The sequence below is a fragment of the Saimiri boliviensis genome, chromosome 5 (assembly GCF_048565385.1).
Source record: "Saimiri boliviensis isolate mSaiBol1 chromosome 5, mSaiBol1.pri, whole genome shotgun sequence".
Taxonomy (NCBI): domain Eukaryota; kingdom Metazoa; phylum Chordata; class Mammalia; order Primates; family Cebidae; genus Saimiri; species Saimiri boliviensis.
Window position 1 is genome coordinate 2,503,479 of NC_133453.1, and position 24,908 is coordinate 2,528,386.

A 24,908-nucleotide genomic window follows, 5' to 3' on the forward strand; every position below is an offset into this window, starting at 1 on the left:
AGGAGCCATGGCGATGGTACCGGGTCTCAGTTGGGAGGGGCGGCATTTACTGTGCGGCGCATGTGGCTGGCCGGCCTGGTGTCTGCCCTGCCCGGGGTGCCCCGGCCCATCCGCTCCGCCTTCCAGCTTGCGGCGTGGAAGGTGGGCCCCTTGGCATCCAGTGCTCTGTGATGGTGACCACAGTTCCTCAGGTCTAAACTGAGAGGATGTGGTTGTGATTTTTCTTGACTTTCAATTTTTGAGTCAGGCTTTGAGTGGGTGTTCTGTCTCCCCTCCCCCCTGTTAGTCTAGGGCCCCCGGGACCCACGGAGCCCCAGCTCTGGGAGGAGGCCTTTCTGAGCTCTTCCTTCACAGGGGAGTGCTCAGAGCCGCCCGGGGGCTGCCCAAGGCCACTTAGGTCAAGGACCCTGCTGGCTGCAGTCCAGACTCCTCCCTGTCATGTCACCGTGAGGAACACCGCCCTTTCACTGTTCACGGTTATTTTAGCACCTGCCGTTAAAAAGCCTCAGCGCAGGAATTTCATGTAAGAATGTAGTTTAAAATGTGCTTTGTAACGTTTGTTTAGAACAGAAACTTTAAGTTCTGTAAGAAACGGAGTCCCCTGTGTGTGATTTTGGAGGGGCTGGGCTGTCCTTGCCTGCCCTGGGTCACAGTGTCCCCTCCCCCGTCAAGTAATGACAGGGGCCTCCATTCCTGCAAAGTCCTCAGTAGCCAGCCGGTGCCGTTTTCTATCATAAACCTGTCATCTTCAACTGGATGGTGTAACACTCGGATTCCACATTTCCCGGATGTTCGGGCAGAAGTGCCAGGAGTTATGTGTTCCGTGGATCAGGACAGCTGACGCCACTGAGAACACTTCATCCACTGTTTGCATGGCGCTGGACACATGCTACCCGGCCTCACGGTCCGCCTCGGGTGTCTCTGGGCTCAGTGCCTGCTTGTGCCACAAGCCTCGGTGCCATGCGAGACCAACATGCCCGTGACGCAGCAGTGGACAAGCGGAGTCCAGGCCGCTGAGCTCGGAAGGGGCCAGGCCGTCCCCCCGGGCCCAAGGCTGCAGGGCTCTGCCCCGGGGCTGCAGAGCGGGCACCTTACTCCGCGGGATTTTAAAGTGCATCTGATGCTGCTTGACCCCACAAAGGCTCACAGTCCTTCTAGGCACCTGGTAATGCCGGAGTGGAAGCACAGGTAGCCGAGAAGGCCTGCCTGTCAGACCGTAACCGCATGGGTCTCAGCAGCATGTCTAAAAGGCGCTCTTGGCAAGCATTTTAGGAATTGCGGTGCTGCCCTGGATTAGTATTAGGGCTCCAGCAGGTTAACGTCAGGGTTCATTTTCTTAAATGGCCAGTGGCCGTGGGTTGTAGGTCACGGCTAACCTGGCACAGGGCAGCAGAGATCCAGTGTCAGGTCCAGGGAAAGGGGTGAAGCCTCTCAGCAGTGTGTGTGTGTTGGAGGGAAGTGCTGGACGTTGAGTGAGGCCCCACTGCACTCAGCCTCCCTGGCCTGCCTCCCCCGCGGGCAGTGGAGGCCTCTTGGAGTCTGTCCACTCTTCTCAGCTGTGCCCTCTTCCTTCACTCCTTGTGTAGATGACACTATGAGAAAGAGAGAGCACACTGTCTTCAGGGAAGGATGCCAGATGAGAAGGCCAACAGTTTAATTCAGGGGCATTTTCTAGAAGCCCCGCATCGTTCGTGAGTCCGGTGGCCAGCCCTGCCTGCTGAGCCTGGCTTTGGGCCTTCCTGGTTGGCACTAGGGTCCTGGCGTTTCTCTGCTTTGGGGGCCTCTGTTTGCTTATCTCATTTGCATCTTTGCCTTTACCTCCTGGGGGCAGAGGAGGGAGCATCTGAAGCCATTCAGCTCTGCCAGCTCGGGGTCGCCCCTGGGCCTGTGCTATGCTCTTTCTGCCTGGCAGTCCTGCCCCATGCAGCCTCGTGGAGGCAGGGCTCATGGGAGGGGCCTTCCCTCGGCCCCAGCCATACTCCAGGGAACATCACGCTCTCTCACAGACAACACTGTAAGTAAGCACTTTCTGCTGAACCTAGTCTGTGAAACGGCCCCTCTGCAGCGAACATTCTCTAACCCTGGTTCAGGGAGGTGAGCGAAATCCAGAATCCGTGAAACACCGATGCCGTCACTCCGAGTTTGTATATCTGCTGTCTGCGGAGCCCTGGACCGGGCTTGGGAGACACCTGGGGCTTCTACCCACATCTGGGGCAGACCAGATCCCCAGGTCACTGACATGTTGGTTTTTCTACTGATGACATTGGCTTTGACCATGCTCTGTGCTAATAAGACGTATTATGTCCTCACCTGCACTTGGACAGAACGGTTCACCCAAGGCTAGACGGCTGCCACGGGTCCTTCCCTCAGCAGGGCGTCCTGGGTTTAGTGGTTTGATTCGGACCACCTGCCATGCGCAGAGCCCCTTAGCGGATTCCCTAGCTGGATGGCTAACCCTGCTGTGGAATCTGGCTTTTTCTGGACCTGAGAGGATGGGCTGCCCTGGAGAAAGTCCTCAGGCCTGTGCCTGATGCTGGCTGGGGCTGCCCTGGCCACCGTCCCTCTGTGTCCCATGGAACTGGGCGGCAGCAAGGGAGGGGGCAGTTTCCAGATACACTTCTTCTAGGGGCTTCTGGCGTCTGTGCTGCCATGGCCACACCCATGGCCTGAGTGTGCGGCCGGAAAGTTTTATCCACACCAATCCTCACAGCTAAGGAGCAGGGGACGGAGTGGGGCGGGGGTTGCTTCCCATGAGGACTCCCAGCTCTCAGGATGCTTGCTGGCGGTGTTCTGCCCAGGGTGGAGCCCATGTGACTTGACCTCTGTCTTCTCCCTGGACCCCACGCTGCCCCTCACTGGCAGGGGGTCCCGCACACGTCCGCAAGGCCATGGCCTCCTGCCAGGTGAGGAGAAGCAGGTGCAGGCCAGGGCTAAACTGTCCTCTCCTCCAGCTTGGCAGTGGAGTGAGAGGAAGCAAGCAGGAGTGGCAGTGAGTTTAGTGGAAGGTGGCTGGAAGGCGAGGCCCACATCTCTCTTCCAGGGCGTCGCTTTAAGCACTGGGCTTGAGCCTGAAATCATCCGGCCTCTGCACTAAATTTGGTTTCGTGAACGTTCGTGGCCCCGAATGTAAACAGTGTTCTGGGCGTTCTTTGTGACTCTCCAGCCGAAACACTGCGGTGATCTCCCGTATCATCTGCTTGTTATGTAATGTGACAACATGGATATGAAATAAAAACCAGATGTCAGGGCGGAGCAGCTGAATTCTTCCCCAGTGAGCACCACCGGCAGAGCAGGGCTTGGGTTTCTCCTGAGTCGCGGTGCCGAACGCCCTCAGGAAAACGCCTTTGGAGGAGCTTCTGGGATTAAGCGAAAGTCTGGGCTGAAGGTAAAGTACCAAGTCAGTACGATTAACTCTTTCGTGAGAAACTTGTAAGGGATTTGCTGTTATGTAACTGCCCCGCGTCTTCAGTGAGGTGGTGGCTTGTTATCGAGAATCCACTTGGATTGTTTGAACTCAGCCTCTGGGGGATCTGGGGGCACTGTGCCACTTCCAGTGACCTGCAGCGCACTTCGAGGGCTTGGGTATAGAGGAAAGGGAACCCACCTTTCGCCCATGACAGCCTTGCCCTTGGGGCCAGGGGTGACGAGGACTCTCGATGTGAACCCCCTACTACAGGTAGAGGCCCCAGGAGAGTGAGGGTGCTGGCCGACAGCAGTCTCAGCACTTTGCGTTAGCCTGAACTACACCATGAACGCAGATTGTTGTGCTTTTGAAATACGAAAAATGAGCTCACCTAGATGAGAAGGGTCGTTCCGGAAGTGGTATCTGGCCGTGGATGGAGGTTATGCATCCCACCAAAACTACCTTCACTCTTGTTATTTTCCTTTGGGGAGATCTGTAGCTTCCTCACTTTGCTAAGAAGACGCTCTGGAAACAGGGAGCTAAGTCACTCCTCCCTCCCGAGCTGATGAAGCCTCATGCAAGTGTGGAATTCTTACTGGAAAAGTCTGTTGCTGGGTGCTAAAGAGGTTACCCTCCAGTCACCCAGGGCCAGCTTGATCAGGGAGAAAGGGACCCTGGCTCCCTCGCGTCCCCAAGGCGGTGGACTCCCCCTGGGTCTCTCAGTCCCTCATCCCTAAGCTGATCCTCATCGTCATGGAGGGCTTCCTGCACGCCGACCACCCCCATCTCACAGACGAGGAAGCAGGGGCCCAGGGAGGGCGAGTTACGGGGTCCAGAGAGGGAAAGTGACAGCTGGGCTCTCACCGTTGGGGGTGGGATGGGCCATCCTCGGCTCCTTGCTGTGCGGTCGCTTGCCTTGGGGGGATGGGGACGCTTTGCTGGGTGTTGCTGCCGGGCCTTGGGTTCCGTTTTCAGGTGGGGATCAGGAATTCCGAGATACTGGCAAAGCGTGATGTGGTTCGGGGTGTGTGGAGGTGTATGTGACAGTCCCCAAATCCGCAGTGGCTGTTGGGGTGGTGTTTCAGGCCAGTTAACCCCCCTGGAAAGAAGGCATGAGACACACCGACACCCTCATTCCATTTTGCTTGTTCTAAAAGAAGTTAAAGAAAATCAAGAAAATCATCTCAGCAGCTTGCTCAGACCGAGTGTGTCCGTGGGTAGATCGTTGTCTGAGTGGCGAGGACTTTTCTGACGAGCATCCTCTTGAGCAGGAATTGCCCTTTGGCTATTTAGAAAACCACGTTTAGGGTCCCTAGTGAGTCTGTGAGGTCCAGGAAGCAGGGACACTCACCTTTTCTAGGCGAGAGGATGGAGCTGCAGAGACAGACCTTTGTGACCGCGGAGCCCTCATATCTCTGCAGGTCTCTGGCTGGCAGTGGTGGGGGTGTCCCCTGTCACAGCCACTTGGTCCTCTGAGGGCTTGGGGCACCGACCCTTCAAGCCCCTTTTTCCTGGGGCCCAGTGGCTGCCTTGGCTTCACAGGGAGCCACTGTTGTGTGGGGCCTCCAGCTCCTCAGTACTGTTTCTAAACAGAACACCCTCGTCGATAAAGGTATCCCATGGTCCCCCAAGGGTCCTGGGCACAGTCCCCACTCGTCTGAGGATGACCGCACGGACCCCATCCCAGGCCCGGGCTTTGTGCCCAGGGCTCTCTTCTTCGTTCCTGTCAGGGCTTCCAGACCCTTTGTGGGCACCCAGGGTGGAAGGCTGGCACAGAGCCAGAGGGTGCGGCCTGAAATGGGCCATCCGCATGGCTCGGGCTTCCAGGCTTCCCGGAGTGCTGAAGGCTGGAGGGCGAGCATGGGAAGCACAGTGCCACCTGCCCTGCTGGTGGCCCCTGCGGTCCTGTGGCTCCTGCTGCTTCTGGGTCATCCTAGGCCCAGGGTGCGGGGCGCCCTTGGGGAGGTGCACACAGGAGGCTCAGGCCCTCCTTGGACAGCCCTGAGTGCTCTGTGCATCCCTGCAGCTCCTTCCAGAAGATTCTCTCGGTGAATCCTCTCTGGCTCCTCAGCGGATGTGTGGGGAAACCAGGCCAGGGTCTCCTGGTTGTTGGCTGGGGTGGGGTCTGGCCTTTGCTCTTTAGCACTTACTCCCACCCCTTGGCACCATGCAAAACCCTGCGGGCCCTGGGCCCTGGCCGCTCTTCGCTCAAGGACCTGGGTTCTGCCATCACCTGGGCAGTGTGAGGGCACATGGGGGCGTGTGGGGCACCTGACTGGCACCTGTGTCTCAGCCTGGTGTAGGTGAAGAGTGTTCTTCCAGCTTCCGTTTTGCATCATCACCAGGAAGGGCACGGAATGAGTGTGTCAGGGCCAGATGATTTGGTGGCTCTGCAGGCTGAGTGTGGGGTACAGGATAGCTTGGCCCTGGGTCAGCTATTAGTCCTTGCTGACACCCGGGCAGGGACACATCCGGGAATAGAGCCGACCAGGTGGCCTCTGAGGTCTGGTGTCTGCTGGCAGGCCATGTCCTCTGCTGCAGTCCTGACTTGCTGGACCTGGATGGGGCTCACCCATGCGTGGATTCCATCTGAAATCACTGGATAGATGAACTTCTTTTGTTTTCTAAATGTGTGAGAAGATGGGAAATGATAGAAAAATAAGCGGAAGTTGGGTCTATTCAGGAAAATGACTTCCCAGGGAAGAGCTGGGGTCCCTCCAAACCCAGAACCTTTGGTTTCTAGAAGCAAGGCTGACCGACGTCGGCAGCATTATCTGAGACCTTTGGTCATGAAGTAGTTACTTAGGTACAGTGTTGGCTGGGTGTGGTGACTCATGCCTGTAATCCCAACACTTTGGGAGGCTGAAATGGGTGGATCATCTGAGGTCAGGAGTTCAAGACCAGCCTGGCCAACATTGTAAAACCTTGTCTCTACTTAAAATTTTAAAAAATCAGCTGGGTGTGGTGGCAGGCACCTGTAATCCCAGCTACTCAGGAGGCTGAGACAGGAGAATCACTTGAACCCTGAAGGCAGAGGTTGCAGTGAGCCAGGATTGCACCACTGCGTTCCTGCCTGGGCAACAAGAGCAAAACTCTGTCTTAAAAAAAAAAAAAAAAGTACAGTGTTTCTCCTGTGAAGCCAGGCAGTCTAGGATGCTAGAAGTCATTTTGGCGTGGGGCAGACGCAGGTGTTGTGCCCGCCCACAGCGCGCACTTGTTCGGGATACCCGTGGCTGCAGAGCTCTCTGTGGTCGCTGCCTGTGTGGTCACCTGGAGTGCCCTCAGACCAAGGGCCTGTGTGGGCAGCAGCAGCCTGGTTCCCAGTCGTGTTTAGGGAATAGGGTGAGAGGAGTGCTTGCCAAAGCCTCCGTGTGCCCGGCATTGTATGTGCATGTGTGTGAAACCAGTGTGTTTAAACTGGAGATACAGTTTCATGGCCCATCTGTCCAGGGATGGCTAGAATTTGGTCACTAAATCAAACTAAGCCGCACCGTCACAAATAACGTGAACACGATTGAAAACCAAACTCAGCTCTTCTACGTTTACCTACAAATCTGAAAACTTCTAGAACTTATTTCAGCATAAAAAAATAGTTTATTTAGAAATAGTGTTTTTTTTTAATATACAAAAATACAAAAACAAGAAAAAACTTTGAAAGCCTTTTGCCCCTCCGTCCCAAGCCTGGCAGAGTGGCTTCCATAAAGGGGTGAAGTCAGGGTGTCCATGCCCGCAGGACGATGTCGGCCCCACGGATGACCCAGACTCCCTGGTCACAGAGCTGCAGACCCCCGCAGCGGGCCACTCCCACCAGGCTCAGCTAAGCTGAGGGCCAGAGGAGTCAGGAATGTTCCCTGCTATTGGCCAGAAAATGTAGCGAAGGTGAAGGTGCCAAACAGACTCCCCGTGTCAGCCCCGGGGTGCTTGCTGTTGGTTCCAACCCTGACTGCCAACCTAGAGGAAAGCCAACTGCGTGGTCACTGCTGTGCAGCTGCAACCGGCGGAGGAGTGTGGCCGTGTTTGTATTACTCAAGACGCTTTCTCATCTGTATTTTGAAGAAATGGGGTGAACCTCCCATGTGTGCCCACGTGACAGTGAGTACCTCTGCCCCCCACAAAGGCTGTCAAAGAACAGAGCCTGGCAGACAGGCCCTGCCTTCTGACCTGTCCCAGGCTGGCTGAGGAAAGTGTGGGACTGTCCTGCTGGATGTGGGGAGGGGACAGCTCAACCCTGTGAAGCTCACCGTGTGTCTTCTGCTGGGCTGTGTGGCTCACCACAGAGACCCTGAATGCCCAGTCATTTGTGTTCTTGTGTTTGTGTGTGTGTGTGTGTGTTTATATGTGTATGTGTGTGTATATGTGTGTGTACGTGTGTGTGTGTGTGTGTGTATGTGTTTGCATATGTACGTGTTTATGTGTGCATGTGTGTGTATGTGTATGTGTTTGTGTGTGTGTGTGTGTGTGTGTGTGTGTGTGTGTGTGTGTGTGTATTATATATACTTGTCTTTCCTAACTTTAGAAAGTCCCGAGGTATCTTGTTCGCGCTTCAACACTGTGTCGGCATCAACACTGTGTCCTTCCTAAGCCTCCTGAAGATGATTCGGAAACAAGCAGTTCCCCCGGAGTCTGCACGCCAGGCACAGGGTCACAGCTTCCTTGCAAGCTCTGACCCCAGGAACCAAGGGCAGGACGCAGTGGTGTTGACGGGGCCTGCCAAAAGGGCACTACCATGTGTGTGAAGTTTTTTTTGCCAATCCTCACTCCCTTTTTAAAGAAGCATATCTTTTGAAGAACAAGTTTACACAGGCTTCATCTTTGCACATGGAGCTTTTAGGATGTTTCATGTCTGTTAACGTTGTAGCTTCTCTCCTCATGGGGGCTCTGAGTTCAGCAGGGTCTGAGCTGTTAATCTGCTTTTTCAAATTATTAATAATGAAAGTAACACCATGCTACCACCTGGTATCATTTCATGCTTTCTGTGTGCCTGGTGTTTACACGACTTGTCTCATTTAATCCTCCCAGCATGTAATCCAAATACTTGCAACAGGTACTGCTCCTGTGTGGACTCCCGCCCCGAGCTCACGGATTCAGGCCTTCCTAGCTCTGGGCTTTGTGAATATCCTGATTTCATCCTCATTTACAGGGGAGGAAGCTGACTCAGAGAGGCTAAGCAGCTGGTCTGAGGTTCCCTGTTATGGATCGGGGAGCTGGGCTCGCACCCCAGGTGTCTGATGCACAGCTGGTCCTACCTGCTTTATAAGCTGCATCTCAGAGGGGACTCCAGGGGCTCCAGAGGACCTGGATGAAGACTGGTGAGGCCTGGGAGGCAGGCATTGACAGAGGCAGGAAGTGGGACCTTGGTGCCAGATGTTCCCAGGGCTGCGGGGCAGGCCTGTAGGGTCCGGGGGGTGTCTGGGGTCCCGAGAAGCCCTTGGCACAGGGCTTCGTGAGAGCATGGGCAAGCGCCGTGCTCACGGTTGAGCGCAGGAGAGGCAGCCGCCCTGGGCGAGCGAGGAGGGGACCGCGCTGCCGCCCGTGTTGTTTACGAGTGAGCAGTTTTGACCAGAAAGATGGACAGTGTCAGGGCCAAGTTGGGTTTTTTACTTGAGGCAACAACTCAACCTGTTGGTTTCCTCAATTGTGAGTTCACAAAAAAAAGAAAGCCGACAATGTAACGCTGATGAGAGAATTTTTAAGGGAGAGCAAGCCAGAGCTGTCCTGAAAGGAGCGGGGAGACGGAGGAAGCGCGCCGCTGGGTCTTGCTCTGGGGGTGCCTGTGACACTCTCACGGGTCGCCCTGCGGGCCACACCATGGGTGCTTGGTGGCAACTGGAGAAAGGTGAGGAATGTTTCCCTTCACACCGGATGGAGGATCTTGATGGGGGCGGAACCAGGCGTCAGAGGATGACAAGTCAACCCGGGAGCCTGGATAAACAGGAAGAGAAAGGGAGTTCACGTCGTCCAGTGATCAGGGCTTCCAGGGACCTTGTCCTCTAGGCCTGTCCCTGCACCCTCCTGTCCCCAGGCCTGAGAAGCCAGGTGCGGGGTGGGAACAGGCCACGGCCGGAGCTGGGCTCTGTTGCCCTCCCCCAACAAACTCTGAGCTGGCCTTCTGTTCTGTACGCGAAGGTGGTGACCTCTCCTACCTGGGGGCATTTGAGACTCCTGAGGATACCCAGCCCAGCAGGCAGAGTGCCCAGGCAGTGCCCACGCCTTTCCCCTCCCTGCCAAGGTGCTCCGGACCTGAGCCCTCGTGGCACCCTGCTTGAGGCTGTCACGGCAATTCCATTCCCACACCCCCAGCAAGCCCCTCCAATGGATGAGACCCTAACTCGAGAGGCTGTTTTGGAGAGGAGTAAGATGTCCTGCCCTTCTCAAGAGCGAGGGTTCTTAGATGACTGCCTTGAACGATGCTTCCTCCCGCAGGGGTGTGCCCAGGAAGCCTCCGCAGGAAGCACGTGGCTGCTGTGCTCAGGCCCAGGCGGGTGATGGTGCTGTGCTCTTGGGCCGGGGCCTGGCTCAAGGGTTTAGGGGCTGGACCATGTCCATCGAGAAGCCGCGGGGTGACTGGGCCGCTTCTGCCGTGTTGCCGGAAGAGAAACAGCACCTGTGGCGGTGTTTGGAGGCTTGCTCAGATTCTCCTTCCTGAAACCCCAGCTTTTCAGCTGGCCCCTCTGAGCTTGGATGAAGGGCGCGAGGGGTTTTGCTAGTCTGGGTACGTGTGGAAGGGCCTCCACTCTCTGCTCCTGTTTGCCAGCTTGGCAACTCTGGTGCTAGTTCCGCAATACTTTAATTTGAGTAGCCAGATGAGTTTGCTGCCAGGGTGGCCTTGCCCTTGACTCTGAAATGAACTCACCCGAGACTTCAGCTTGACGCGTCCTTTGGCTGATGCTGGGTTCTGGGCTCGGCCGTTCGCTGCCTGCCTGTCCATCACAGAGGGTCACTGTTCTCCAATTAGGATGGAGTTCTAAGTGATTCAGAGTAAAGCCTGCAGGCATTACGGTTTTCTTTTCTTCACAGACTGACCTGAAGGATGTTTTCTGATTGATGTGGTGAGCTGTCTGTATACAGCGTCGTGATGGGTGATTTTCCGTGGCTAGGAATTACTCTTGACTGCACAGTAAAGGCCTCTCAAGCCCTTATCCCCTGCCCTCCCCCCCCTTTTTTTTAATTTTTAGAAAAGACTTGTAGCATCAGTCCTAGGCATAATCTCTCTGGCAGTACTGATGGAGAAACAAAACGTGGTGACGTTAACCACTCTGGAATCACACTGCAATGGCATTGTAGTATTTTATTTATTTTTTAATAAAGAAACAAATAGGCTTGGCACGGTGGCTCACGCCTGTAATCTCAGCTCAGCACTTTGGGAGGCTGAGGAGGGAGGATCGCTTGAGGTCAGAAGTTGGAGACCAATCTGGACAACATAGGGACACCACCTTTCCAAAAAAGTTAACAACATCTGCAGGGTGTGGTGGTATGTGTCTGCAGTCCAAGCTATTCAGGAGGCTGAGGCAGGAGGATGCTTTGGGCTGGGAGGTCAAGGCTACATGAGCCAAGTCATGCCGTTACACTCCAGCCTGGGTGACGGAGGGAGACCCTGTTATAAGAGGGAAAAAGAAAAAAAGAAAAGAAAAAAGAAAAGCACCAGCAGAATTTAGAAATGTGGGCCAGCATGGGAGCCTGCCTGGCATCACTGACCCTGGGCTGCTGCTCTCGTCCTGGAGCTGTTAGTATGAGAGCAGATCGAGGACTCAGCAGGCAGGAGGAGTGCTCACGGCGGGGCAGCTCTGGTGCCACACAGGCACGCCACAGCCCCGCCATCACCTCTGGGATGGGAGGCAGACTTCAGAACCAGAGCCGCTTCCAGAGGGTCCTCCCACTGCTGAGTAACGGGGTGGCACCTGGCTGGCTCCGTGAGGGGTGCTGGCTGTTCTTGTCTGGAGGGGTTCCTGCAGGAGGGCCCTGCTCCCCATTGGGGCTGAGGGACCCTGCCGAGCAGCAGCAGGAGGAACGGGCAGTGCCATCGGAGCCCAGAGAAATGGGCAGAGCTTATCTTTGTGGACGGGCAGCTCCAGGAAAAGGGGAGCCCAGAGCCAAGGGCCCTTGTCCCAGGGAGGGGGTCTCACATGGACCCCGAAGATGCTCCCCTCTGAGCACTTCCTGGCACAGCATGGACACAGTGGACTGAATGGGTGAGGACAACGGCCTTCTTTCCCTTCTCGCTCGTTTCTCCCTCCCATCACGCAGCCTGCAATACGGAAGAGGATAAAGAAGGAGAGAGCAGTTGGAAAAATTCCTTCAGAACCGGAGGGGGAAGATGGGTGTTTCTGCAGCCTCTGGGGCTCAGCAGGAAGCGACGGTGCCATTTCCACTTCTGTACTTTTCATCCCTGTTCTGCAGCAAAGCTCAGCCCAGCCTCGTCCACGTGGATGGAGCAGAATCAAGTTCGGTTGGAATTTTTTTTCCTACTCGTTTGGAAAAAGAGGAAAAGACACGGGATACAAAGAGGGCTTTATAAAGAAGAGGCCTCCTCGGTCCTCCGCTCCGGGACTTTCTGGGACAGTGGAAATGGTCCTTAGTGCCGCGCCCACCGGGGCAGCCACTGGCCACGCCTGGCTGTGGAGCTCATCAGTGGCCACGTCAACACGTGGATGCTGTGACCGAGGAACTGGATTTCAAGTCAAATTAAATTAAATTCCAATTGCAGTCACCACAAGTGGCCAGTGGCCACCTACAGCGTGCTCAGGACGACTCTAGGCCAAGGGTTTCAGGATCATCCTTGATCAGTGATTTGAACGTATGAGGCTTCGTCTGTTTGAATTTCCCAGTTGGGGTAAAAGGGAATGCTTGTATTCAAATGGGATTATGTTCACCGCACTTGGCCTGCGCCAGCGTCAGTGTCTTGCCGAGTTCATGCCCCTTCCCGAGGCTGTTCGGAGGCTGCCAGAGAAGCGGTGTTAGAGGGAGGGACGCGCCGACCGTGCCGCAGGGCTCGCCTCATCACAAGGAGCAGAGATGCCCTCAGAGGCGTGCACTGAAAGGCTCTTATGAATGCAATTCAAGAGAGATTGACGGAGCACTGCAGGGAGCCCTCGGATGGGACCCTCTTCCTTCTCTACCTCCCCTGCCTCCCGAGTCCCGGGACTCCCATCTCCCATCTGCTTGGGCCCCAGCTGTGTCCTTGCAGGCTCTCCGCTCCGTCGCTGGTTGGCTCGTCTGGTGTGTGCCTCTCCTGTGACATGGTGACATGCCGGGAGCAGAGTGGAGCAGCTGTGCTGTCCCTGGGCCCCAGCTGGGCTGTACTGGATCCAGGGTCTGTGAGAGCCGTGGGGAGGCCACCAGTGCAGGGGGCAGGAGCTTGCCCCGTGGTTCTGCCCGTGACGCTTCTCACTCAAGGAATTTGCTTTCGTTTCCATGCATACTATTGAAAATCACTTAGCCAGTAAGCAAATGTCGGCCCTTAGCCTGTTAAACGTCAAGACGAGTAAGCCCGTGACACCGCCCCGCCCTCCCGCAGCTGTGATAAACGCCGCTGGCCCTGCCTCGAGTGCCTGTCCGTCTGGTTTCGGCACCCCAGCGCCGTGGTTGTGCGAGGGGATCAGAACGTCCTGCCTGTGATGAGACCATGTAAGCATTTTTAGGATTGTTATTTGGATTGTTAGGTGCCTCCGTCCTGGTCACGGCACCACACTCTGTGCCTGTACTGAAATCTCTTTATCTGGCAGTCGCCTTTCTGCAGTTAAAAGAAAACGAATAACCTAACCTAGAGGATGGACCAGTAACGAGGCAGTTTCACCTGGATGCTGGCAGTGGATGTGTTGGCGTTGGGGGAATATTCACGGTGGCAGGCTGGTCCTGGTTCCAGCCTTCGAATATTTGGAATAAGGTAGGCTGTGACGATGAGGGGAACTTCTGGATTCAGTACCTTTCGGAGGAAATAGTGGTGTTCATGGTATGACAGTTAAGTGTCTGAGAGATAATTAAATGAAAGTCATCTGAAAGTGTCTGATTAAATGCCTCTAACCTCCCCTGTAGGTGGAGTGTCATGATTTCCACGCTGTTGGGTCCTGGATAAATGATTGAGCCACAGTCTCACAGCTCTGTAAGGAGTGGCGGGCTGTTCCTGTCGCTGCCGGTCCTGTGTGTGCTGTGCATGGGATGTGGGTGGAATGAGGCTGCAGGGCACCTGCTCCCCAGTGGCTTTGATGACTAAATTAGGAGGTCGCCGGAGAGGGCACAGCGTTCCCCCAGTGATGGTGTGATTGCGACAGCTGGGGTTGCAGGGCCCCAGAGTAGCCGTGGCGTGCTTGCACCTCAACTTCAGGCTGCCTCATTTCCCCCTGGGGTGCAAGAGCTCTGGCGATTCTGGATCCCTACCATGTGTCAGGTTCTGGAAGCTTCTCTCACCTCCCAGTGATGCCCAGGGGGTCCACCAGCCTCTAGAAGCCACCGCTTTTCCAGGACACCAGCCCAGTCCATTGTCAAGCCTGGATTCGATCCGAGGTCTGGCTGCTTCAGGAAGCCCAGACAGGCTCTGCTGTTCCCTGAGCTTGCCGTCAGCAAACGTCTGGTGAGGGAATTATTTGGTGTGGAATGTCTTATTTATGTTTTAGTCCATTAATTTTTCATCTTGTGAAATATATTTTACCCATTATGATTTCAGCAAACTTAGACCCATGACACACCGGTATCTCTTCTATCATACTGTGCCAATTCCTGCCTTTTTTGGGTGTCTTCTCACCTCTGCATCAGTAGTGGTGGCTGTGTGGGGACAGAGGAGTAGTGATTGGGCTTGAGGGATCTGTGGAATATGCACACGTTGCTACTTGAATTCCAAGAACACTACTTACCTTTTTGTTTTGCACTTTGGGAGGCTGAGGTGAGCAAATCACGAGGTCAGGAGATTTGAGACCATCCTGGCTAACGCAGTGAAACCTCGTCTTTACTAAAAATACAAAAAAAATTAGCCAGGTGTGGTGGCACGTACTTGTAGTCCCAGCTACTCGGGAGGCTGAGGCAGGAGAATTGCTTGAACCCAGGAGGTGGAGGTTGCGGTGAGCTGAGATTGCGCAGCTGCACTCCAGCCTGGGCAACGGGAGCAAAACGCTGTCTCAATAAAAAAAAGGAAATTCACTTTCACTTTCAAGGTCTCAATTTTCTTGAGAGTTCTAAAGTGATGAACATAGTCTTTCTAAGATTTTCTTTTTGTGTTCGTGGCCTCTGATGTGGCACAGCCCTGTGTCAGGTGGGGCTCAGCCCAGTGGGTGCCGAGCAGATGGGGCTCACCATGACAGCGTGGCGTGATCCTGAGGGCACTGGCGCTGTGATGGGGGCTGCCAGTGGGGTGGGGCCTGGCATTCTCAGGCCTTGTAAGCCAGCAGTGACCACATGATGGGCAAGCGTTCCCATGCCCTGCTTGGTTTCCCTGAGTTAGGGGACCGCTGCACAGCAAGGCTCCGCAGCCTCTCACAGCGGGACGGCCAGGCAGCAACAGACCTCTGCACCCCGTCTCAGCCCTGTGCTGTCACACCAGCGTCTGCGTTAAATGACAACGTAAGCTCTGGGTCCTGTCTTCTAGAGGGGACCTTTGTGGCTTGCCCACAGGTTTTTGGCACCGAGTGCTGCTCTCTGGGACAGCATGGGACCCTTTCGGGAGGGAAGTCCACTTTGGAGGCCCTGGGCTGACGTCGGACGGAGCCGTGGGCCTGCCTCATCATCCAGCCACGGTTTGGGGGAGCACTGGCTGCTCGTGGGAAGGTCGGGGGCTTAGGTGCATTTGTGATCACCTTGTCCTCAGTCCCCACATCTGTGAGAGCTCACACAGAGTGACACGTGGGTCCAGAGGCTTCTGGGGAGCCACCCGTGCCCTGACCCAGGCCAGCCCTTGTAGGAAGTAGCATAAGGCTTAATTCCTTTTTATTTTTTAAACATAAACACAAACAGAAATGGCGTTTTCTTTGTTCCCTGCAGCCCTGTGAACATGTTTGGAAGCCATCTAGAGAACTGATCATTGCTTTGGCGGGACAATCAAATATTGAATGTTGAGGAAAATTAGGGCAAATGGCTACAGGATTGTCCGCTTTTGACAGGTGTGGTGAGTGAGTTTAGTCATTAATCATTAATCCACACTTTCTAAATTTATCTGCCCCCAGCGATCTCCTGGGCTGAGGTGACAGTCCTGGTTCCCATGCCCGCTAACCTGACTGAAGCACAGCTCCCGGCCCCGGCAACGGGCAGGCACCCGTTTCATCCCTGTCCAGGATACGCTTGAACAGTGCTGCCTTGATTTGTTATTTAGTGACTTATTTTCAAGGAAAAAGAGCCAGAAATGATGAGATAAATGCAAAGTCCTAAAAAATAAAGCCGTGCAGTTTCTCCTAAATGCCAGCCAGCACTGTGACCCTGATCTGCCAAGGCCTTCCAAGGTACTTGAGGCCACAGGAAATGTCATGGGGTGACCTTTAGAATCACAGTGTCGGAACTCAGCTAGCTGTCTGCATCTGAAAAAGGAGAGATTGTAGCCAGTGAAACGGGGAAAAGCCAGAAAACCAGCCAGGCCAGGGCGCTGCAGGACTGGCTGTGACCACCCTGTGTGGCTGTCAGCAGAGACCCTGGTCCAGGCGGGTACTGGCCTTCTTCCGGGCACAGTGCTCGCGTCCACACCTAGCGCACACATACGGCCAAGCACATCGTCTGCCTGCAGGCATGTGTGCACACCTGCATGTGTGTGTGTGCCTGTGCTCTGAGAGTGGTGGCCAGGCGTGGTGGCTCATGCCTGTAATCTCAGCACTTTGGGAGACTGAGACGGGAGGATCAGCTGAGGTTGGGAGTATGAGACCAGCCTGACCAACATGGAGAAACCCCATCTCTGCTAAAAATACAAAAATTAGCTGGGCATGGTGGTGCATGCCTATGATCCCAGCTACTCAGGAGGCTGAGGCAGGGGAATTGCTTGAACCGTGAAGGCGGAGGTTTCCTTGAGCCAAGATCAATTACACGATTGCATTCCAGCCTGGGCAAAAGAACAAAACTCCATCACACACACACAAAAAAAGTGGTGGCTTTCTGATTGAACAAGCAGAGTGTCCAAGGACATGGCTCCAGGGCAACCCATGCAGACTCCAATTTGTTGCTGCCTTCTTCTTGCTGGATTAACTTTGAATCATCCCTGAGCCTCTCTGTGCCTCAGTGTCCTTATCTGTAAAATGGGGGTGATGGCATCCTCTGTTCTCTCCTGCTTCTATGAAGACACGAGTCCCCTATAGGTGTATGCATTGCCTGGTAGCTCTAGTGACTGGCTGTTTTTTCAGCGCCCCCTAAGAAGCTGTTGTAAATGAAGTGTGAGTTGCTGACTGAGTAATGAGGAGGCTGAGAAGGACAGTGGGGTGCTCTGGGAGCTCGTGACGTGGTTTGCTGCCCTAGGACTCAGGCAGGCGGCCTGCCTCTCTGGTCTGTTTGCGCAGGAGTCGTGGGTGGTGATGGCGGGGGTGGTGCTTTTGGTGAGGGTGTCCATTTAAGAAGTAAAATGAAGCTGAATGGAACGGTCAGCTGGACACACAACAGAATGGAAAGCCTTCTAGAGCCTGAGCTCTAAAGGAAACAGCAAATTGCGAAGCAAGAATGCCAAGACCTTTCTCCTTTAACAAACGAGGGGACATTGTTCTCGTCTCTGCTGATGAGGGAGGACCTGTTTGCTGCAGGAAGTTGTGGAAGTGACAGAGGTGCAGGAAGGGGAGAATCTCTCTGACTCCTAGGCCTGTCACCCTGGGCCCCACCGGGAACATTTTCATGCCTTTCCTTCCAGCTTCGATCTTGTCTGGTTCTCATTGGTCTTTATGTAACTAGCTTTGGGATGAATAAAAATCTGCTCTTTAGCTTTTCACCTTTGCCTGTAATCATCTTTTCACACTATTAAAAAACTCTTAGCAGCTGTTCTCTAGCAGTAAAAGTCTTATCCAACAGGTGTGGTTCTGAAGCTCTTGGACAGAGTCTTTCCTGGGCCTCCACATAGCCACCCCCAGTCAGAGCAGAGGCTTCCCTTCTGTGGCCCATCATCCATGACCTGGATGATGCTGATAGGACCCTGAGGGAGGAGTGGCATGGCCCTGTTTTACAGAAGAGGAAGCTGAGACGCTGAGCTCCTGGCTGGGGTGGGCTCCGCTGCCTCCGAGGCCTCCCAGGAGGGCCCACGCCTCCCCCACCCCTCTTCCTTTCAACTCCCTGTCGTGGTGCCAGCTCTGCCTGCCGTCCTGAGCGCTGGCCATGAGGGACTCTGAGGTGCCCACAAATACCTCTCTCTGTGCCCCAGCTGTTCCCACTACTGTTGTCCCCTCCCAGAGGGGGCCCCACCCACTCAGAAGCCTGGTCCGACAGAGCTCTTCCCTCCTCTCCACCTTCCACATGGACTCAGTGTCCCACACCCAGTGGTACGATCTTCCCTTCATCTCTTTACACACTCTGCTTTTTTCTGTCTCTGCCCTGGAAGGCAGGTAGCCTCCAGACTCCCTCTCAACCTATCCACAGCTTCAGGAACCTTTCCAAATACAGTCTGATCTGTCAGTCCTCTGCTAAGGCCCATCAGGAGCTGCCCTTGTCCATGTCCCCACAGCAAACAGACGGCCTCCTGTGGTCCCTCCCGCTTTGGGACTTTGCCCACTGAGGGCTCTGTGCCCAGGTTCGGAAGCAGCTGCACCTGCCTGGTAATTGCGATCTTCGTCTGAGTCGCCCTGGGGTGATAGAGCCAGATCGTGGGACATTCTATTTTGGCATAAGTGTGACACCTCACTGACCCTGCACTGCACGGGCGCACCCACAAGCTTTCTGTCCGATTTGTGAGATGAGCTGCTCTTCCTCCCATAGGCAGCAGAGGGTGGGCTGGGGGACGGTGGGCTGGTATTTGTGTGGCCCAGTTCTTGCTAGAAATGTCTCTGGTAAATTAACAAATGGCAATTGGTAAATTGCAAGTGGATGATTTATCATCTTCCTGTTACTTTTAGAGTTCTAGGGACCTAGCAGGTGCTTAGCAAATACTTGTTAAATGTTTTCCCACTAGAAAGGTGTCCCAGGGAAGGAAGGAGGCTGGTGTTCTTGCCATCAGGGTTTTTATGCCATCGCTGGGCACACCTAAACCCTATGTCCAGGTAACACAGGTTGGCTTCTCAGTACAGGGTGCGATGGACCCGAACCCCAGGAAAACCACCTGGCAGGCACGGCAGCTGGAAGCAGAGCGGCTGGAGGGAGCCTCGAGGTGTTCTGTGTGCAGCTGCTGTGGGAAGCCCGGGGGTGCCCTGTGCACTGCTCCGGGGATCCCTGTGTCCTCAAGCAGGTGGCCTCAGCTCCTGCGCTCAACTTCTGCCTGGCTCTTGACCCCTTAGCACCTCATGGTAGCAAGCATTTGACCTTTCTCCCATGCTCCTTCCGTACTGTCCGCCCTCGTTACGTTCTGCCCCTGCCGGGGTAGGTTTTATCTGTTCTGCCCCTGCTGGGGTAGGTTTTATCCCTCTTGAATTGTAGAGGATAGGACCCTTCTCAAATAGGGTTTTCTGGGACCCTGGGGTTTTGCAAGGTATTTGCAGTTATTCACCGTGAAAACTGCGGGTAGAGGGCAGGCCCCGGTCAAACCTCTTTGGGGAAAATTCAGAGAAATTCAGAAGGCAGTTGCTGCGTGGAAGCCCTGGGAAGCTCTGAAGTAGAGAAACCAGCCGGGCTTTGTCTGGAAGAGCCTTGTCCTGTTAATTATTTCAGGGAATTCATATCCCATGGTCTTCCTGGCCCCTCATGGGATGCCCTTTGGGAAAAGCCTTCTGAGGACTGACCCAGCTGGAGCAGGTGCCTGGGAAGGAAAGCCATTGCCAAGGGACTGTGGGCTACCTGGGAGCTGGCTGCTGGCCTTGCACCTAAACCTGAGGGCCAGGTGGGTGCTCTCATTTCATGTCTATAGGGACGTTCAACTGCATTTTTTAAAAGTAAAACTGTGTCTAATGGAGCTCTCTATTTACTGTTTGAATGTTAAGTTAAAATGGGAAATGTTCTTTTTCCCACTGAAAGGCCTGAGCAAGGTTTGCTCTGAGTGCTGGGTGCCTGTTCCACCCAGCTTTTCCCTATAACTCTATTTGGTTATTAAAAGGATGCTCCATGTGAGACACCCGGTGAAAGAGCCTCCTTGGCTTCTGGTAGTGAATGTCCATCACCCCCTTCCAAAAAAAAAAAAAAGAAACAAAAAAGAAATAGTATCCCTCGACCTGCCCTCCCGCCACTGGGCTCCTAGTTCAGGATTGTGGATCTCGCCTTACTTGACCTAACCCATTACTCGGATCAAGTTCCCAGATAGGTACTTAAACTTGCTTTTCTGGAATTAAAGAGATGCATTTTAGATGATAGGATGGTGGGTCTGTATTTTCTGGGCCAGTATGCCCGTAGGGGCACTGGTTTCTCGCTGGGGCGGTGGGGTCACTGCTGGCCCGTCAGATTCGCTTGGCTCTGGGCTCCAGATGGACAGCGGGGCTCACCCTCCACTGCCCATCTCGGCGCAGAAGCTCTCCAGGGTCTTTCTGTCACACATCCAACAAACAGCCAGTGCTGAGAGTCCCTGTGACCTGCCACACTCTGACAAAACATTGGAATGCCTGTGGCCTCACCCACCATCCTGGCCTGCCCCCTGCCTGTCCTCCACAGTGGGCGAGCACAGCCCCAATGAGACGGTCCTGAGCGGGGCTGTGTCCACGTGGCCCTCCTGAACGGGGCTGTGTCCACGTGGCCCTCCTGAGCGGGGCTGTGTCTATGTGGCCTTCCTGAGTGGGGGCTGTGTCCATGTGGCTGTCCTGAGCGGGACTGTGTCCACGTGGCCATCCTGAGCAGAGCAGTGTCCACGTGGCCGTCCTGAGCCGGGCTGTGTGCTCACAGCAGCGCATCCTGCCCCACTGCAGACAAAGGAGGGATCCACTGGAGCGGGAACTCTTCCCAACAAAGGTTCTATTTTCATGCAAATGTAATCTGCTGTTCCTGTTCAGCTGTGGCGAGGACTTAGGCCTCTGGGCCTCTTGAGTTTCGGCCCCTTTTCTAGAAGGTGATGGTGGACGTTTGAAGTCTTCTTTGTGATAATCTAATATGTGTGGACTTAGAACCAAATAAATAGCTCCTATATAGGTATCTCCAGTGATGCCCTTCCCCCGACCTGCCAGCTCAGGCTGTAAGTAGAAATTAACCCAAATTAGGAAGATAATCGTTCCAGTGTTAATTGTAGGTTGTCTTTTAATTTTCGTTCTCCAGGCCTGAGCAGCAGGCTGGCTTTGGGCCCTACCATAGGTTGCTGCACAGCAACACCCGTGAAAACCAACATTGCAGAGCGGGATCTCACAGCCTGCCTGCTTTCCAGAGCTACCCTCTAGCTGCAGGGTCTCTAGGTGAGTTTTCTTTGAAGATCCCACGGCAGTTCTTGCTGGGTGCCCTCAGGCCTCCTCCCAGCCCCTCCGGGAGGGTGAGCAGACTCTCAGCACAGGCCACATAAACAAACAGCGGCTATTTTCAGCAGGGCATTCGTGTCGCAGCTGGCCTGGCTCTTGCGCAGTGGCTGGCGAGGCCCATCCCGGCCTGCACTTGGCCCTGGCCGGCCTGGGCCAGCCCTGGCAGGCGAGAGATGCCTTGGAACGTTCTCAACCGCCACGCTGTTCGGTTTTCTCATAACGCCCCCTGGCACTCGACAGAAGCGTCACAGTTAAAACGGGGTTGAACAAGTACCCTAGGGAGCGTTTTATTTGAGTTTTCTTTGTTGGGAATTCGGATTTCTGTTTGAAAGCGCTTGGTGAAACCTGCCGTCCTCTGTATCTCGGGCTCGCTCCTAGCAGGTGGAGGCAGGTGCTGCCTTCTGAATGGCCCTTCCGTTTGTCTTCAGCTTTCTTGAGGCCTGGCTCCCTTGTTCCATTAGCCATGATTGGATAAAGCTTTTAAAGAAAACTCTCCACCCCACGCCTTACTGTGCCACAAAAAGTTCCTGAGCGAGTGAGCGAAGCTGCCCACTTCATAGGAGCTCTGGAGGCTGCCCTTCACATGGACTTGTGGGTGGCCCAGGCAGGCCTGTATAGAACCTGCCCCTCCCCATAGTGTCCTAGAAACACACTCAACAGGGCTATGTCTGCGTGTGTGCATGTGCGTGCGTGCATGTGTGTTCTACGTGTGCGTGCATGTGTGTTCTATGTGAGTGCATGCATGTGTGCATGTGTGCGTGCATACTGAATGCATGTGTACCTGTGTGTTTGCACTCATGAGAGTGTGTGCATACATGCGTTTTATGTGTGTGTACTGAGTGCATGAGTGTGTGCTCGTGTGTGTACATAAGTGCATGTGCATGTGTTCTACGTGAGTGCATGTGTGTCCTGAGTGCATGTGTTTGTGCATGTGTGCACGAGTGTGTGCGTGCGCTCGTTTGCGCGTAAGTGCATGTGTGTGCTTGTGTGTGCATACGTAAGTGCATGTGTGCATGTACATGTGTGCGCACACATATATGTGTGTGCATGCACGTGTGTGTATGTGTCTGCTCCCATTTCTGGAGCTTGCCCTGCCTGTTTGATTGAGTGTTCTAAAGATTGACACTGCAAATCCCTGTCCCTCCACAACTTTCTCTGGGTGATATGTAAGGCTCCCAGGGTCTCCAGATTTGCCACATTCTCCCCAGTACACTCAGAGAGTATCCTTCAGCCACATAGATGGGCCAGTCATTGGGCTGGGCGTCCTTGTGCCATTTGTGCTGGCTGTCCACATGTCAGTGGTGCCTCGTGTCACATGTTTGGTACTGGGTGTCCCCACAGTCCGGCCTTAGGGTGGTGTACTTCTTTATACTTAAGGAATTAAGCTTGACTAACAGGGAACTGTGTGAGAGTAAAGTCTGATCATATGGAAAATATTAGTGTACTTTTGAAAAAGAATAATTACATTTAGTAAAAATGTTGATATATTTTAAATTTGAATGACAAGATTTGAGTGACTTTTTCCTGGTTAATGTTGTGTCTTTCAATTAAGCCATTTCAGTGGTGTGTACATTTATGTTAACTCTTGAAGACTTATTTATTTACAGTAATTGGATTAGAAAGTAAGAGACCTTTTCTGTAGGTGATCGAACATTGCTTATTTTATTCTCATTTGTTTTCCCTAACTCAGACATGGTGAGTAAAGATCACGACGCTTTTTTAAAATTTAGGAAGTGGTGAACCGTAGAGAGATGAGGTTAGGTGTAATTTGAAGGATGAGTATGGAGGGGGGTTTGTGCAAATTTGCCCACCAGTGTTTACAGTAGGGAAACTGAGGGTGATAAGGCATTTGCAGCGTTTGGGCAGGATCAAGTGATGGGCAGAGTCCTGGCCCCTCGTCCGGTGGCTGGGAGGAGACCCATGTGCCCGACACAGTGTCCCCATGATGTGTGCTCTCTCCCCAGCCTGGATTTCCAGGGTCCAGAAGAAAAGACCTCTGTTCCTCCTGCCTTTTTATTCTTTACTGGTGTGATACTGGGCACTTAGTTGGAATTTAGTAAAGGCTTAGTGAGTGAAGAAGGAAACAATGTTACTTAAAAGTGTTTTACTTGGCTTCCTTGGTCTGGAAACGTGTGTGCTTGCGCGCGCGCGCGCGCGCGCACACACACACACACACACACACACACACACAACACAAGAAAAGTTATTTGCCAAAACAGTTCTTAAATGACACCTTGACTAAAAACAGCACAACTTTTGTGGTTAGTTCTCTTTTGTATTTTATTTAAAAACAAAACAGCCACCAAAAATCCTTCTGTACCTTGAGGCCGTAAAGATGATCTTCTGTATTTTCTCTTAAGGCCTTTGACGTTTTTGTGTTTTGTACTTCAGCCTTAGGTTTCTGTGTAGGGTGCAGGGTAGGGATCAGTTTCATTTTCTTTTCTCATTTTGAGAACCGTAATGTTTGACACTTTACACCCTTTCCCTGGGATAGCTGTGCGGCCAGCTCACCCTCCGGCTTGGGTCTGCTTTGGAGCCTCCCTGTGCTCAGAGGCTCCAGAGCCCATCCTGGGGCCAGGAGGGCACTGTCTCCTTGACAGGCACTGCAGCCTCAGCTCCCACATTCCAAGCCCCTCCCTGAGAGTGTCCCAGCTCCTCCTAAGCTGTGACTTCTCTAGAGACAAGTTCCTTTAAAAAGCCAAGCCTGAAACTTGATTGGAATTGCATTGCGTATATGATGAATTTGGGCCCAGTTGGCATCTTTATAGTATATTTCTGTGTCAATGAAGTCTTCTTTTGTGTCTTTTTTCAATAGATTTTTATAATTTTCTCCATGAAGTTCTTGCACATGTCAAGTTAGAATTATTCTTTATTGTTTGGTAGATTGTAGTTTTGTTTTTCTGTTGCAGACAATATTTGTTTGTTTGTTTGTTTGTTTGAGACAGTTTCGCTCTCGTTGCCCTGGAGTGCAATGGCGCGATCTCGGCTCACTGCAACCTCCACCTCCTGGGTTTAAGCAATTCTCCTGCCTCAGTCTCCCAAGTATCTGGGACTACAGGCACACGCCACAACGCCCGGCTAATTTTTGTATTTTTAGTAGAGACAGGGTTTCACCATGCTGACCAGGATGGTCTCAATCTCTTGACCTTGTGATCTGCCCGCCTCAGCCTCCCAAAGTGCTGGGATTACAGGCGTGAGCTGCTGCGCCCGGAGACAAGATGTTTTTTTCAAATTAAGTTTTCCCTTGCTCGTTTTTGGAGATGCAGTTGATTTTTGTATTTTATTTTTATATCCAATCATCATCTTAAAAACTTATAATTGCTAAAATGTTTTCTCTAGATTCCTCAGCGTTCTAAGACAGAGACTGTCAATGTAGTGATGCCAGTTGAGCGCCTCTCTCTCTAGTGCCTGTGTGTGTTTTCCTTGTCTTACAGTGCTACCTGGGAATTCCATTTCGGGTTGGAATAAGAGCAGAAACACTGGGCTTCCTTCTGTCATCCTTGACATTAAAGAGAACGTTTTTAACATTTTCCCAATTTAAGTGTGATGTTTGACATAGGTTCTTTTAGATTCCCGTTTTCAAGTTAAGTTCACAGATAGCTGTGTTCCATTAGCCAAATGCTTTTACTGCGTCTGTGTGAGGATCATGTGGTTTTCGGTTCTAATTTTCTGTTAAACTTCCCTTGTCTCTTCCTGTGGATTCAGCTTGTTTGTGATAAATCCTGTCATTTTCATACTTTGCTAGTGCTTCAGGGTTCTTCATCTCTGCTCTTGAATTGGAGTGGAAAGTAATTTTCCTTTTTTAATGTCCTTGTTTTTTTTTTTCTCTCTCTTTTTTTTAACTTATAGGGATAGTTTATTTAATATTAGATTAAATTATTCCTTGAAAGTTTGTAGGGGTTCATGTTTCCTTGGTGGTTTGAGGTTTTAACTACTGATTAAATATCTTTAGTGGTTACTAATAATCTGACCTTTTATTTTCCTGCAGTATGAATTTAAAAGAATGTTTTTAGGAGTTCTACTTCATCTAAATCTTTAATTTTATT

General features: G+C 53.0%; 1 protein-coding gene across 9 annotated transcripts in view; it reads left to right on the top strand.

Moving 5' to 3' along the window:
* The window catches only part of HDAC4 (histone deacetylase 4), a 340,829-nt gene that overhangs the window by 85,918 nt on the left and 230,003 nt on the right, over nucleotides 1–24,908 (top strand). The window contains exons 1-2 of one of the 9 annotated variants that reach the window (XM_074398759.1): nucleotides 3,394–13,027; nucleotides 13,126–13,286. The exons of 6 other annotated variants lie outside the window; for them this stretch is intronic. Coding sequence is in view for 1 of the 3 variants with exons in the window: in XM_074398757.1 (XP_074254858.1) it covers nucleotides 13,018–13,027 (10 nt within the window). In the remaining 2 variants the exon portion in view is untranslated. 2 more of the 9 variants (XM_039469913.2, XM_074398757.1) reach the window with 2 other exon arrangements.